The sequence below is a fragment of the Citrus sinensis genome, chromosome 8 (assembly GCF_022201045.2).
Source record: "Citrus sinensis cultivar Valencia sweet orange chromosome 8, DVS_A1.0, whole genome shotgun sequence".
NCBI lineage: Eukaryota > Viridiplantae > Streptophyta > Magnoliopsida > Sapindales > Rutaceae > Citrus > Citrus sinensis.
This window is the reverse complement of record NC_068563.1, coordinates 29627039-29642624: the sequence shown is the minus strand read 5'-3', so window position 1 is coordinate 29642624 and position 15586 is coordinate 29627039. Positions and strand designations below refer to the sequence as shown.

The 15586-nt window shown below is 37.1% G+C and overlaps 3 protein-coding genes across 15 annotated transcripts; 2 read left to right on the top strand and 1 right to left on the bottom strand.

Annotated features, from left to right (window-relative positions):
- Positions 1-288: 288 nt before the first annotated feature.
- Positions 289-8435, top strand: LOC102628283 (uncharacterized). Of its 12 annotated transcripts, XR_008051040.1 has the most exons (13): positions 292-535; positions 641-747; positions 1184-1293; positions 1404-1509; positions 1915-1964; positions 2064-2234; positions 2470-2583; positions 2969-3185; positions 3779-3839; positions 5849-6036; positions 6239-6318; positions 6615-6740; positions 6975-7241. XR_008051040.1 is itself a non-coding variant. In XM_025102123.2 (10 exons), exons 1-10 carry the CDS (start codon positions 510-512, stop codon positions 5979-5981), a joined length of 1095 nt encoding a protein of 364 aa, XP_024957891.1. In that variant the 5' UTR covers positions 292-509; the 3' UTR covers positions 5982-6907. The 12 variants fall into 12 exon arrangements, 2 of the variants coding, with proteins under 2 accessions (XP_024957891.1, XP_052288173.1); XR_003066860.2 differs by lacking the exon at positions 6239-6318 and having other exon boundaries at positions 289-535; XR_008051039.1 differs by adding an exon at positions 7277-8435 and having other exon boundaries at positions 5849-6740; positions 6975-7090.
- Positions 7439-8970, bottom strand: LOC102629509 (uncharacterized). Of its 2 annotated transcripts, none has more exons than XM_006488399.4 (4): positions 8529-8970; positions 8231-8323; positions 7842-7979; positions 7439-7760 (listed from the first exon to the last, which is right to left on the bottom strand). In XM_006488399.4, exons 1-4 carry the CDS (start codon positions 8772-8774, stop codon positions 7719-7721), a joined length of 519 nt encoding a protein of 172 aa, XP_006488462.1. In that variant the 5' UTR covers positions 8775-8970; the 3' UTR covers positions 7439-7718. The 2 variants fall into 2 exon arrangements, with proteins under 2 accessions (XP_006488462.1, XP_006488463.1); XM_006488400.4 differs by having other exon boundaries at positions 8547-8931.
- A 2644-nt stretch (positions 8971-11614) lies between these two features.
- Positions 11615-15543, top strand: LOC102627701 (protein GRAVITROPIC IN THE LIGHT 1). The gene is made up of 4 exons (XM_006488389.4): positions 11615-11910; positions 12927-13070; positions 13769-14460; positions 14575-15543. Exons 1-4 carry the CDS (start codon positions 11864-11866, stop codon positions 15348-15350), a joined length of 1659 nt encoding a protein of 552 aa, XP_006488452.1. The 5' UTR covers positions 11615-11863; the 3' UTR covers positions 15351-15543.
- Positions 15544-15586: the final 43 nt, after the last annotated feature.

Below are 15586 nucleotides of genomic sequence, written 5' to 3'. Positions count from 1 at the left end.
GACACCCAGCCTTTATGGTTGAGATATTGTGTTATTAATTTAGATGGTTGCGATTTATTGGTTACTATTATAAATAAATAAAAAATCGCACACCAAAGAATAAACACAGAGCAGAGTATCTTAACCCAACTAACTCACTATTGAACAATTTTGGGTCCACTGAGAGTTTAGCTCAGCTCCAGTCGTTAGCATCTTTCGTTCTAATCTCATGCCCTCGTGTCTCATCAAACAGGCACTTCATTTGCTCATTTCATCGCTGAAGTGTATATCACACTGAAGAATCATTCGACGACTGACACGTCCCGGGTCCTTAAATTACAAAATATATACTGACTGTACCTGCTCAAAAACATCCTCAAGTTGGTAACTTGAATTTGGTTCTTGCATGAGCTCTAGTCCCCTCTCCCTTCACCATATCTCTGTATCTCAAACAAAAACAAAAACAATTACTTTTTTCTTTACAATTTGAAAGTAGTTTCCTCCCTTGTTTCAAAGGCTCTTTATCAATCATGTCTGATTGGGATCACCGTATGATGTGAGTTTTTTTTTTAAAATAATTTTCAAGTGTTTTCTTAAACTAATTTGCCTAATTTTAATGTGATTGTTTAGGTTAATTATTTTTATTTATTCATTTCGGCAGGTTTGATAGGTATTTGTATGATTATATGAGAAAAAAGAACATGCATCAAACTGCAGATATTTTCAAGAGAGAGGCCAATGTCGTGCTGCATCCTTCATTTCCTCCGGGTATTTTATTACATTTTTATTTTTAATTCATGCGATTAAAAAAAATTATTGTTATTTAGTAGTCATTTGAGAGAAAGTTTAGTGTTCTTTAGTCCTGCTAACTGACTTAGAATCAATTTATAATTTATTTTGATCACGAGCAGTAATCTACTTGCATTCTTCTCATAATTAGTGTAAGGATTTGTGAATGAGATTATCAAAAAGCGACTAGCGAGTCGCAACCTGATGACAACGACAAAAACAGCCATGAACTTCAATGTATTTTTTTTGGGGGTCACAGTAGAGCACTTTTTGTCGTTGTTGTCTAGTTGCCGGCTATCTGCACGTGATGGGGACTCTTTAATTGGTGAAGTAAATTTCCATTCTAAACTTGCTAAACTGTGCTAATGGCTATTGGTTTTTAACAGATATTTATTGGTATTTTTCATTTTTCTAGGGATTGATGTCCCCGATGGCTTTCTGCACGAGTGGTGGTTAGTATTCTACGAAATGTATGGATCACAGCAGCTAAGGGGCCATGCTCCAGGGGAGGGTCCGAATGTGATGGTGCTCGTTAATTAAATTTTTATCCCCTTTTTCTCCATTCGGTGGATTTTTTTTATTTATGCTGTTAGACGTGATTTAGTCATTTCTTTACTGTTTGTACTTTTAATTAGATTGGACAACTGATGGGAGCTAGACGGCAGACTGATCCTCATCCACTAGGAGAGCACGAGATGAATCATCAAGCAATTTCACGCGTGATAACTGATGCTGATTCTTGTATGTCCCTAGACGTACCTTTGGTTCAGTTCAATATTGTAGAATTGATTGCTACAACGATTTTTTTTTTTAAGTAGTCATCTTTTGAATTAGTTACTTATTCAACCTTGTTTATGCACCTATTTTCATGCTAAATTCAGTAAAGATATTTTTCATCTTTACTGTATAGTGGTGCTAATTAAGTTCTGAAGGAAACCATACGGTGGATAGGTTATTTTCTATTTAAAATCAGCTATTAACTTCTTGGATATCTTCTTAAGCCTTTTTATAGCGATCCTGATTAAACTGAGAAAACGAAAATACAAGCTGCCTCAACAGGAGCATTTACTTTGGAGTTTATCCCGTTAGGATGCTATACGTGTAAAAAAAGAATTATGTACTGTGCTTCATGTGTGTGTTTGGCAGCTTTCAACTCCGGGGTCAGTGCAATGGGATCAAGGAGGTCCCCTTTAATAGTGAGCATTGTTATAAGATTCAGTTTTTTTTTCCCCTCCAAATTCCTTTTCGAGGAACTGTATATGTTAAGGGTTAAATTGACTATGTTCACATTACAGGGACCTGAGCTAGTTCCTCAAGGCATCTCATCATCTTCTCATCAATTTAATTCATTGACATCCAAGTCTGTGCCATATCCTCCAGGAAACCCTGCCAATTTACCTGTTCAAGAAGTAGGCTGTTCACTTATTGCAGCATCGAGAAAAGATAAGGATATTATGACAGAAGAGGTAGTGGCCTCCTAATTGATGTGCTATATTTGGACATGTTACATGCAATCTCACTCACACGCATGCATAAACATGCTGTACATATATACTTGCATTAACTTGCTTACACACATGCATAAACTTGCTGTACATATATACTTGCATTAAGATCTAAAATATGTAGCCCACCAGTTATCATTTGAGATTTGGTGGCTATAAACTAATTAGTTGATGCTTTATCTCATATGTTTGATAGGAAAATGAGCTAATCATTCCACCTCCAGGATTTGAGAGTTATGTATTAAACTCACTTTGGGTGACAGAGAAACATCAGCAAGAGCTCAAGGACAAATCACTCGTAGCTCAGATGGTATGGTTACTATACCTTAAGAGAGAAGTCTATATATATTGTACTGTCCATTCATCACTTATGAATAGATTCCCTTGCCACTGAAGAACAACCTAGAATTGTTTGACCCATGCATATGTGTCATTGTCCAGTGGGTTTTCTTTTTCGATTTGTTCTATTAAATGTGTCTTTCTTAAAGCCACAAAATCTAAATTGAATTATGTATTAACACCCCTACAACTGCCTTAAGTTGATCGTGTATTATGTTGCTATTTCTTTTCAATATTGTATTACAATTTTGCGCTACTCAAATGAAAACTTTTTATTGCTGGCTCATCTAAGCATGTAGTGAGTATGTTTTACAATTTTACTCTTGAATTGTGTGCTTTTATATTTTGTGGATCAGAGTGGTGGAAAGAACGTAAACACAACGGACTCCATAGATGGAAACAGCAATGGATCAAGCGATATGGATACTTCTTCTGATGCTTCCTTAACAAAATTCAAGTCCAATGATGATAATGTCAAATCATCTTCTCCAAATGCTGAAGTAAACAAAGATAATGCAGATTCTTCTTCCAACAAGTCTCCAGAATTTGCTACAGCTAATGATGATTTGAAAGGTATTCTGTTTATTAACTAAATGAGAGTAAAATTGGGGTAGTGCATGTATCTTCTCGGTGATATTTAGCAATTTGGGATGACAAGTACTGACCTTTTTTTTTTTTTTTTTTTTTGAAAGGGGACCAGAACTAACCTTAGACAATCTATATAACAATTTTTAGTGAAGATAGTAGTTCATCGGAAAGATTTTAAAACTTTTTAAATTTCTTTTTATTTGGAATACCAAATTCTTCACATTGAAGGTGGTGATTTAAATAATCGGCTTGTGTTCTTAGGTGCTTAATTTTCTTACTTTACCTTGTGAGATCCCTATTTTTACATTTTTTTTTCTGTTCTTATTAAATCACTAATTGACTTTAATACTGCACAAAAGCTATCAGTCACTTGGGATTTGCCACAGGGACCATTTCTGAAATGCATTCAAATCTATGGTATATCATATAATTAGAGTTAGTTGTGCTCTCTTATTCAATATGTGTTGGGAACAGGGGTTTCAGGCTTTCAGGCTCCTGCCTATCGGTTTGATACTAACATTTTTGTGTTTGAAGCTGACATTTTTTCCAGTTTTGTTCCCTCTACTATATAATTTCAGATCGAGGTCTAATTGCGAACTTTTCCTCACAGTCCATCAAGTTTTGGAATCCAAAAAAGAGGTGTAAATCAATAACTGTTTCAAGCACATGACGGGTTAATGTCTGCATTAACAGATTCCTTTGTGCCAAAATTTTCCTTGGGTGGACTTGATCAATATGTGAAGATACAGAAATGGAACTTTGTCATATATATGTCTCTAGTTTTTCGTTCAGCATGTGGATACAGGCTCCTTGCCTTTGATAGTGACTATATCTTATTTATTCTCTCTCTTTTCTTAGGGTGTGGGATGTGCATATGCTTATCTTCTGCTTCTAAAACATGAATGGCTTCAAGTAGATGTCATAATTTTTTTAGCTTAGAATAGAGCAATAGCTTTTATGACCATTAGGTCTTCTCCTTATCTTTCTAGGTAGAGGATATTCTGAGAGGAAGAGTTTGAAATTTTATTTGCAGATTGACAATCTCTTCTTAGGCAAGAAAGACATAATAGTATAGGCACAACATGGAGATGGAAATTCTCAAAAAATTAAACCACAGTAAAAAGAAAATCTATCTTTGCAATATAATAATTATGTAATAGTATAGGCGCAACACGGATTACAATATATGCAGCATAACTGGTTATAGCACCATAGGCTCTTTGATCTTGACTTTTTATTCTTCTTTTGTTTGCTTCTGGGGAACCATTGATCTCTGAGGACAGTAACCACAGCTTGATATTTGGTAAACTTATATTGTGGAAATCTGAACACATTCGCATGGATGTTCGAACATCAGAAGAAAATCCCTTTTTGCTTACAAATTTCTTCTACGTTCATGTAATACGGGTGTCCTAGTTTTTCATTTCTGTTTCCCATCTATTCATAGACTTGAAATGTTAGCATCCACTTCTAGGGTTAAAGTCAGTCAAAAACTACACATTCACTACCCACAATTAGGGTGGAAGGAACAGCTGTAGCCTGCATATTGGAATAAATAGAGGATCTGCCCCAATTTGTATCCTTATTAACACTAATTCAGAACAAGAAACATACAACTTGGATCACCATGGTACTGGAATAAGACATTGTAAGGCTATCTCAAACTGTAATATGATTGAGTGGGCTTCTTTTGAATGTTCCTACCATTCTTTAATAGAAGATTTAGGTGAATAATGAGAAGGATAAAGTTTGATGATTTATGGTTCCCTTTTCTAAGGGAAAAAAAAATTAATAATGTTGAAAGATTTTGTATTATTATTAATCCTGCAGCTTTCGAATGTGTCAGAAAAACAAAAAGAACATTAAGGAGTTTATTCTGTGCCAGATTTGGTGATTGAATTTTGAATTGTAACTGTATCAAGCTTGTTAAGGTATATAGAAAATTGGGACCTTTAACATGTTTGAGACAATAATAAGGTAATTGCTATAGTTTCTGTTTACTTTCTTTTGGAAGGGTAAGAAAATGCTTTGTTGGTAAAACTTCTCCAGCTATTCTTGTTTTAGAGTTTGCTAGGGCAACATGGAAAAGTGAAATGATTGATTAGCTTAAAGCAGAAGAAAAAAATGCTATCGTCATTTCCATATGATTGATACACGGACTGAGATGCAACTTACTTGCTATATTTAAGTAAATCCTATCGTTATTTGCAGTAGTCAATCCAATGTAGCTCCGATGAAAGAGAAATGCGGCATTTTTGGTAGGGGGTCAGTGGAGAGTGTTCGTAACTGGAGGAAAGTGCAAGTATATTGAAATGTTAAAGCTGGAGGCTCTACATTTCATCCAGAACTCATTGACTTCTATTTTCTTTCAATAATGTCCTTATATACCCTTCTATTATTGCTTACGTGTTCAAGCACTAGCAATCACAAGAAAAACTCTGTTTGTTCCACATATGATGCTTAAAGTTTGATTAAATGGTAATAAAACACTTTTGCATAATTTAATGTCATGCGTTTTTATTATTGTTTGTTCTTTTCTGCTATTGTAATCAATGCCATTAAAATTATAATTCCAGTGTGTTTTTCCTCAATATTGAAATTCTATCTTTCAATTTATCATTTACTTGACCATCGTGTTATGAATGCAGGTGGAATATCGTCGGAACCATTCATATCAATAGCAATTTTGACAATTCCAAATATGAGCTATATTCCTTACATGCTCATGTCTGGAACTTCTTGAAGATCCCAGTTTGTTATTTGTCATGTTTTAGACAGTGATAACAAATTGTAGGTAACAAACTGTGACCTTTAACATGCTTGAGACAATAATAAGGTAAGTAGGTAACTGCTGCAGTGACTGTTTATTTTCTTTCTGAAGGCTCCAGCTATTCTTGTTTTAGTACCTGCTAGCTAGCATGGAAATGTGAAATGATTGAAAAGCTTAAATCAGAAGAAAATCACTGTTCTTTTCCATATAAGTAAATCTTATCATTATTTACGTTAGTTAATGCTAGTGTGATTTTGGCGGAAAACAGATGAGCCTTTTCGGAAGTGGGGTGGGCAGTATGGAGGGTGTTGTCAGGGCTTGGGATAGAGAGTTTGTAACTGGAGGAAGGTGCGAGTCTATTGAAATTTTGTTTCATTGGCCTTCAATATTCTTATTGTTGCTTCTATGTTCTGGAAATAGCGGTCAATAGAATACGCTGTTTGTTCCTGGACTTGGGCCATGTGACAGATAAGGTTTGATCACATGGTAACAGAACACTCATAGTTGAATTACCTGGTCCTTATTGCTTAATTTATTGTTGTTAGTTTTTTTCTGTTATGACAGTCGACGCGGTTAAAAGCATAATTCCATTTGTTTCTCCCTAAAATTGAATTTCTATCTTTCTGTTGTTTTATTAAATGCAGATCGGATACTTATCAGAGGCATTTTATCGGTTACATTTTGACAATTCCATTTATGCAATATATTCCTCATTTTTGGAACTTCAGAAAGATCCCACTGATTTGGTTGTTATCAGGTTTGAATTTTTGGTAAGATACTTCAACACAGAAGCTGTATGCTCACTTAATAGTTACAAATATCACAAAGTGGATGGCATTACAATATAGAGTTCTGCAATATGTTTTGATGAGATACTTCAACAAACAAGCTGTTTTTCCACTTAGCTATAGAGTTTTTGTAAATGCTTCATTTCTTCTTTCCTTTTCTTAAAAATTTATATCTGATTATCTACTATCAACTTTGTTCTCATATGATCGTTGAAGAAATTTTGCACTGCTTCCAAACGCTGCCTGCTCTTGTTTGTCATGAATATACATGGTTATCACAAGTTGACGGTAGTCCAAGTTGACACCAGTGTAGCAAGCAGGGCAAAACGCTGGTACGATTTTGGGGAATTTTCTTCACTACACAAACACTTACCTATTTTGTTCTACAAAAAATTTCCCTTCCCATTTCTATTGTGGTGGACAATGCATTTGGCTTTTTAAATTCAATAATGAAAGAGGTGTATCACTCGCATTGCTCTTTAATTTCATGATAGTAATTGATTAACTGAACCCAGTAGATTTGGAGCGAAGGCTTATTGAATTCAGATGTTCTTGTTCCGCGTCAAAGGTTCGAGAGTTATTTGGCAACATTTTTTGGCTGAAGAAAAAGATTAGTTTCTTCAATGGAAGTAAAGGCTGCAAAGAGAAGCCACTTAAGCACAAGTTACCTCAAAGAGAAATGAGCAAGTGGGTGCCACCCCAAAAAGACTAGCCATCATTTAAGGTTACTTCTCCATAGTCCATACTTCAAAAATACAACCTTTCTCTGAACAGAGCTGATGCTTATTAAATAATAAATTCATCATAGGAGTTAGAATTACAATTCAAATACCACAAGCATCTACAGGCTACATAACACACCCCACACAACCATTCTTAGCTCTCATTGATCAAAAGCAGAAGACAGAAGAAGCTGGCAACGCCGTCTTGCTCTTTGTTCGAAGACAATAGGCCTTGTCGTCAATTCTCACTCCTTTTTGGCTTGTCTGAAGAAAAAACAACCTGAAACAAAGAAATGTTGCAATCAAGTGGGGGCAGTGTAAAGATCACTACACACACACACACTCTCTGAAGTTGAAGTACCGAATCATCTGCAGATGGAATCCACTCATTAGTCGCTGGGTTCCCCTTGCAGGAGCTGTGATGGGCATCGTCGTTGTCCGGAGCTAGGATGAAGGATTTGCCATTTGCATTTTCCATTTTGATAAATCCTGTTCCTGTCTGGAAACAAGAAAACAAGACAGGCTTACGATGAATCATGTTCCAGACGTAACATCTTCTTTTTCATTTTCAGAACCGTGTTATGCAAGTTTTTTTTTTTTTTTTGGTCTGAAGTACTTTGAACTTTTAATTATTTGAATAAGCGAGGGCAGATCTAGTGCGCGTGGCAAGTTATGATTGGGTTCTGTATATGATTTCACTGTTGCAAGAGTTGCAAAATGAAAAATGAAATTTGACAGGGATAGTTGTACCGTGTGGTGATCCTTGTTAATGCGGTTGAGATCTTTGTAGTATTCAGTCTCCTGGAACTCCTCTGTCACTTCGCTTCCATTCCAAATGAGCTTCTGCTGTCGGATGAAGGCGTGAAGCATACGGCAGCGATTAGAAAAGCACAAGTGAACCAAAATAGAAGATTACATTGATGGAAATATATTAACATGAATATTTATTAGAGCAGCATGCGTTTGTCGTTCAACGGTTAGGATAATTGCCTTCCAAGCAATAGACCCGGGTTTCCACTCCCGATATACGCACAAATTAAAATTTTACCTCGAAATGGAAACAAACCTGCGAATCGTTTGCTTGGAGGTGCTGAAACTGTGAATACTCTTGATTGGAATCACTGCCATTGGCAAAAGCATCCACATATTGAGAGGAATAGTCACTCCTCTGAGGCTTAGTATGGCGCTTGGGAGCCAAATTTTCAAAATTCTCCCTCACCTCATCTTCCATTTTAGCCTCTTCCTCCTTTGACAAGTGAACATCACTTCTGTCTGGCCTCCTCACACGCTCCATCTTTTCACACTTGCCTTTCTAAGTCTAATCTTTCTAAGTCACGGTGATTGATTGGAGATGGGCATCTGCGAAGATATTTATTTTAGTAGCTTTGTTGTACGGAAAGTCGGCGTCTTGATGACCCAGAAAATATCTTGCTAAAATATCTTGGAAACCTTATCGCCTACTTGTATGTTTGAATAGAATGGGTAGTTGGGAAATTCGTGCTTGTACTTGCATGGTTGGTCCTATCTGCATTCAGTTTTGTTGAAGAGAGTAATTGCCCAAGCGGGGAGCCTACCGACCAATCATATATTGCGAAACAGCGCTGCTACACACCCCAGGTCAAACCTCAAGTCGCGCCCCAAATTGTGAAAAACGACGTCGTTTTACTTTATTCTTTTATTTTTTTCCCTTTAATTTTAGCCGAAAAAGGTGGGCAGCACGTAGGTGAGGATATGCTTCAATTAATTTCAAACCAAAACGACGTCGCCAGCACATGCTTTATCCTTCTTTTTGCTTTCAACCACAACATTTGGCTAGGTTACAGAACTTCCACAAACTACAAACTGCAATTTATATTTTACTAAAAACTCTGAAGAAGATTAAATCAAATGAGAATTCTAATCATTTTACCTAAAACAAAGAAAAAAATTGTCACACTCCATCTCAAGGCACAGAAAATTCAATAATCACTACCAGCAGTAACAATTCTTGCACCAAAACAATTCCAGCACCAATAATCATTTCCCAATCAGCCAAATAATTTAAAATTATCAAACAACAATTCCAATAATCACTTCCAGCAACAACAATTCCAGCACCAATACTCATTTCCCAATAAACTAACTTTGTGAGTGGATGAGGATGGTCGCGTGACTGTCGGTGGTGGCAACGAAGACCTCGATCGCGTGATGGCGGTGGTCCGTTGTCTGTGGCTCGTCCGTCGTTGGGCATGAGAGAGTGCATTTCTGTTTGCAGGTGCAAAACTATTGCTATTGTTTGCGGTTGTTGTACAAAAAGTAAAAGGCCTCGATCGCATGAAAATGAAAGGAAAAATGCGTCGAAACGGTGTGTTTTCAATTATTCTCAAAATGGTGCGTTGAATTCGGGGCGCGAGTCGCGGTTAAAGTAAGGGGAAATAACTTTTTCGATTGCGAAATGTGGAGTAATGATCCCCACTCGTCATTATTATTTTTTTTTAAATTATGATATATTACAATCGTAACTCAAATAATATTTATAATTAAAAAATAATCACGGTTCTTCTTTATAATTTTAGTATAGTACAATCCGAATAACGACTCTTGCTTAATATATATTAAAAAAAAATTATTATACCCTAAAGAGAAGAACCAAATAAACTCTCATGAGAAAAAAAGTCGAGTCTCATTCATTGTTGGGACTCAAACTCATGTATTCAAAATTATTAGGCACATAAGCTAGCAATAGACCAGAGCCACTTACCCTCACTCGTCATTAATTTGGTTCTGAGTGAGCTCCACTTTTCCGTTCCTATTGAGCTGGCGCTTGAAAAGTTCGACATTTAGTTTAGAATATGTGGCCGTCAAACAATTTGAGCTTTCATTAAGTTTTAGTTTGTAAATAAAGAAATTGTGTTCCTTGATCCTTCTTTTGTAGTTAAGTTTAGCATTCTGACGCTGGAATGGACAAAGATCCAGTTCAAAGAGCTTACCTTAATTACTCTGAATGATCAGCAGCAACTGTACTTCTCCAATTAACCCTCAGCTAAGACATTATTCCATTTAGTAACGACAAATTTGTTCTGTAATTTCATTCTGTACGTACTTGGTAATTTCAGCACACACACGAGAGTGATCAAAGTTAAACCTAGTTTACAGCTAAAATGATAAACCGACCTTCAAATAAAGAGTCAAAATCAAGCAGAACAGTAATTAGTAAAGGACTTAAGCTTTGATTCAGAATGTTCATTGCTGAATTGGGGAATGCTTGAAGATGTTAAAAAAATGAAAAATCTTTAATACCATGATAAAAATTATACCATAATGTCGTGCTATCATTAATATTAAAACCTGCATGCAGTAAATTAATTTATGAACAAAGAGACATGTCGTGCAATTTTGTTTTAAAAAAAAAAAAATTGCACGTTGAGTCATACAGGTTTAGGCTGATGTTTATTATACGTGTACGACATGTTGACGTGTTGCATAAAAACAAGACGACGTATCGTCCAGAAATCAGAAAACATTATAGGACGATGCATTATTTATTTCCTGTGATTAGCTTATCGCTAACGCCAATTGCAGGGGTTTGATAGCTAATGACACCTAAGAGCTCGGCAACCTCTCTTTGACATACATGTTATGTATTATCTTATATTATATTACACACACACACACGCAATCTTAACTCAACTCGCTACTGAGATCTCGACATTTGCCTAACTTAAACTAAATTCTTGATGACATTTCTGATTGAAAGGATAAGAATCTCAAAAAGCATCAACTTAACAGTTTCACATGCATAATCCATACAGCCAGAACCAGTAGCCGCTGTTTCGTCCTTTTCATTCAAGCCATGTACTTTGTCGATAAAGCTTGAGACTCCAAACACCTCTGCCAAAATCATTTTCCTTCCTCATTCAACACCAGCCTCATAATGACAAGAGAAAATTAATCAAACTGCCCTTACTGTCCTTGATATTTAGCGTCCCGGTCTGTCCCAATGCAAAGCACTAGGATAATACTTACAGGAGAATACCAACAAACTACAGCAAAGCACTTGCCAAATTTATCACAGAGAAAAATTTAATTATGAAGAATCTTTCCATCTTTTGCACCTTTAAATCCTTTAAATGGCAAAACACAACACAAAATGCATGCAATCAGTATTGGATAATGTTAGAATAGAAGTATCCAAATCTTCGATAATTTGAAAAAAAATTCTGAGTGGTGACTTTGAGTTAAAACATTTGTAGGTTCTTATCAAATTGAACACCTTTCTTTTGTCATGTCCTTACTGCAGTATCAGTATACTACATGATCATTATATAGTCATGCATTTTGGGGTACCTGGTTATTGTATCGGTCTCCAATATCATCTCTCTCTATATTTGTGAGACTAAGACAATGATCCCTAGTGTGTTCCTCTGTTCCATGCGCCGTGGCGGTTCAAGGTAATCATCTTAACCTTTGATGTAATACTGAACCTTGATGCTGTTAAGATTTCATCCATGGAGACTGCCATTTGCTTGGCACAGGGCTTATACTGAAACTTAGCTTTTTCTTTGGGCTCATCCTTCATGCAATTTTGCTTTGCTGCAATTCAATCAACAACATTATGTTCAAATGCAATTATCACATCAGATCTCATAGTCCCCACTTTCTCTCTTAACTTTTTAGATCCTCTGATTTCAAGCTATACAATCTTGTTTGCAGACTCAGCAACTCAAGTTACAATCATTACAGCAGATTTTTTCAGGGATTCATCAAACACATCAGAATTGAATCAAAGATTACAGAGATTAAAAGCCTATTTAATTTTAGTAGCATGGTCGTTTGGACTAGGATCAAGAGCTTAAGAAATAGAAAGACCAGTTATTTCCTACAGATAATATAAAACCTTTGCACCAAATTAACTTTCTGCCCTTTCAAATATGAAATAGGCACACAATTGGCTAACACTGGCTTCAATTTTCACTACAAAATCACTCATGTGGTCACGTGGGATGACCCTCTTTAGCTTGTGAGCCTACCCCATCACCTTTCCTCAGAACCCAGTACTTCGACACATCCATTTCAACTTAACTAAAAGCTTTCCGCTTTTTTCTTTTTTTCTTTTTTCAGTGGCAAATGATTCTGTATGTGATAAAGCAAAAATTACATCAACCCAATTGTTATCATAGTCATTTGATCTTAGATTCTAAAAAGACTTCATCAGTTTGGAATCAAAGAATCTAGGATAAAAAAGCAACCACTAGCAGAATCAATGTGAGTAACAAACATTATACCCCAGTCACTCTCAGCTCAAACTAGATGCTGATCCTAATCATAGCTACCAACTTGCAATCTAAACCATATAAGTGTCCCAAAACCTCACAAGTCCTTCCCTTTCTACTCTTCCGTTCACTGGCACGAAATACAAATAGTTTCTTAAAAGATTGATTCTTTTGTTTTTTGGGTAATCTTTCAGGAAGGAAAAGAACAACCCAAATGACCTGGAAGTAGAACCAAAGGGCTTGGAGTTTTGGAACTCTGTTCAGTTCAACAGAGATCTGTTACACAAACAAAACCGACCAAGATTCACTTTGCGATCTGATAATGGCCACATTAACAGGTTAGCTACACTACTTATGTGTCCTGTTTACCTAATAATAGTCCTTAAAATTTTATTATTGTTGTCATTTTTTTTTGAAATGTTTACTCAATAGTATAATAAAATGAAATGACAATATTGGCCATAATTAACTTCTTTACAATTAAGTTGAATAATATCTTAGATGCAAGTCATGCACATTTCATCATCCATTAGATTATTATCAAGTGTACATTCATTAATTAATTGAAAAATACACATGATACAAATATAGGGGATTAAAAAATATGTGCAAGCCCTATTTTTGAACCAAGAGTTGAAGATGAGAGAGGTTGAATCATTGAACAAAAGAAACTCTTGATTCTCTGTGACTGACTTTTGTACAACTACTTTACCTCGAACTCATATGTTTGACAAATTTCAATCTCATTTTTTTTCTTATTTAGATATATACACTTTGTAATACAGGAGCATATCTAAAAAAATCTAAATACATGTGATGATAACACTGTAAACCTACTAGTTACTTTCACAAACCATATTGATAATTTGACGTGACGGTATCAATATTTATTATTATTATCTGCGTAACCACATGGGAGCGGGGGATGAGAGACAGAGGGTTATTAATTTATATAGTAAAGTGGCAACGTTGCAGCATTAACTACTCAGTTGATCCCTGCTTACTGGCTTTCTCTCACTTGGGTGCTTTTGGACAGAAACGGTCCGTTTAAGGCGACGAAGAAAGGAGATATGGCAACAAGGGTGTCAAACTTCTCCGATCTGATACAGAGAGTGACTGCTTCTTGCTTGCTTCACCCACTTGCGAACGTCCGTCAAGATTCCCAAAATGTCGCCGTCGAAGAATACGGGGAACAAAACGACGACGATTGCAACGACTCCTCTGAAGAAGATGACGAAGAAGAAGAGACAAAAGGGAGAGGGATTGATAACAGCAGCAAGGTGGTGAGTATAGAGAGAGTGATGGAATTAGAAACCACAATGAACGAGGTATTCGACGCCGTTTCGGCGATGAAGAGGGCCTACGTGAGCTTACAAGAGGCGCATTGCCCGTGGGACCCGGAGAGAATGAGGGTGGCTGACGTGGCCGTGGTGGGGGAGCTCAGGAAGATTGGTGTTTTGAGAGAGAGGTTTAAGCGGAGGAGCTTTGGTGGTGGTCGTCGCCGTGGCGATGTCAGCGGTGGGGCTCTGGTGAGGGAGGTGGCGGCACCGTACGAGGTGGCGGCACCGTACGAGGTGGCGGTGGCGGAGTTGAAGAGGGAACTGAAGGCTAGAGAAGTTGAAGTTGATAACTTGAAGGAGAAGCTCAAGACTGTAACTGGTCTTAACAACAATGGAGGCAAAAAGGGAAGGTCTCTTTCCAAGAGGAAAGTCAACTGCAGCAGTCAAGGTACGAAATCATGCCTCCTACCAACGTATATTATAAATATTGAAATGAATTAATATGTACATAATTTCAAAAATGAGTGCAGAAATCTTACATAGTGCCAATTACTATCAACAGTTGCAGCAGCACCGTCACCGGACTTGTTTGAAGTAACAATGTGCCAAGTGAAAGAATCGTCTAAGTCATTCACATTGCAGCTGCTATCCCTCATGCGCGCTGCACACTGGGACATAGCTGCAGCTGTTCGTTCCATCGGGGCTGCAGCTGGCAATGGCCCTGACACCATCAACAGCTCTGCAACCTCGGTTGTATCAACCCATCACGCTAAGTATGCACTCCAGTCCTACATTTCTTGCAAAATCTTCCAAGGGTTTGATCACGAGACTTTCTACATGGATGGTAGCCTCTCCTCACTTATCAACCCAGATCAGTACCGCCGTGACTGCTTCACACAATACCGTGATATGAAGGCCATGGATCCTGTTGAGCTTCTGGGAATTTTGCCCACCTGTCATTTTGGCAAATTCTGCGCCAAGAAGTATCTAGCTATTGTTCATCCCAAAATGGAAGAGTCCTTGTTTGGAGACTTGGAGCAGCAACGCCAAGTATTGGCTGGAAACCATCCAAGGAGTCAGTTTTATGGCGAGTTCTTAACGTTGGCTAAAGCAGTTTGGTTGCTTCACTTACTAGCATTCTCACTTGACCCAGCGCCTTGTCAGTTTGAGGCGAGCAGGGGAGCTGAGTTTCACCCACAGTATATGGAAAGTGTTGTCAAATTTTCCGGTGGCAGGCTGCCTGCAGTGCAGATTGTGGGGTTTCCAGTGAGCCCTGGGTTCAAGCTCGGAAATGGATCCATCATCAAGGCTAGGGTTTACCTGGGTTCCAAGACATAATGTGTTTCCGGCTAGCTTGTTACACATGGTTCTAGGGTTTTTGGAAGCATGAAGCGGCTGGTTTGTAGACTTTCAGGTATCTGTCGTTTTTCCTTAGGGTGCTATTATGTTGGTAGGATTTCTATGTAATTAACGATACTGTATGTATGGCATGTGCTAGTTTGGTAATTTGGATTAATCCCTTTAAATGTTAGACTGAAAAAATAATCAATATGTTAGAACTGATGGAGCGATAT

What these genes read in the sequence shown, in the direction of transcription:
- LOC102628283 (XM_025102123.2), top strand. Translation starts at nt 510, where the DNA reads ATGTCTGATTGGGATCACCGTATGAT. An exon ending in GATAACTGATGCTGATTCTT is followed by an intron (nt 1,510 to 1,914) that starts GTATGTCCCTAG and finishes TGTGTTTGGCAG; the next exon opens with CTTTCAACTCCGGGGTCAGT. An exon ending in AGCTAATGATGATTTGAAAG is followed by an intron (nt 3,186 to 3,778) that starts GTATTCTGTTTA and finishes ATATAATTTCAG; the next exon opens with ATCGAGGTCTAATTGCGAAC.
- LOC102627701 (XM_006488389.4), top strand. Translation starts at nt 11,864, where the DNA reads ATGATCCCTAGTGTGTTCCTCTGTTCCATGCGCCGTGGCGGTTCAAG. An exon ending in ATGCGCCGTGGCGGTTCAAG is followed by an intron (nt 11,911 to 12,926) that starts GTAATCATCTTA and finishes GTAATCTTTCAG; the next exon opens with GAAGGAAAAGAACAACCCAA. An exon ending in AGTCAACTGCAGCAGTCAAG is followed by an intron (nt 14,461 to 14,574) that starts GTACGAAATCAT and finishes TACTATCAACAG; the next exon opens with TTGCAGCAGCACCGTCACCG.
- LOC102629509 (XM_006488399.4), bottom strand. Translation starts at nt 8,774, where the DNA reads ATGGAGCGTGTGAGGAGGCCAGACAGAAGTGATGTTCACTTGTCAAAG. An exon ending in AGGTTTGTTTCCATTTCGAG is followed by an intron (nt 8,324 to 8,528) that starts GTAAAATTTTAA and finishes ATCCGACAGCAG; the next exon opens with AAGCTCATTTGGAATGGAAG. An exon ending in TTAACAAGGATCACCACACG is followed by an intron (nt 7,980 to 8,230) that starts GTACAACTATCC and finishes TCTTGTTTCCAG; the next exon opens with ACAGGAACAGGATTTATCAA.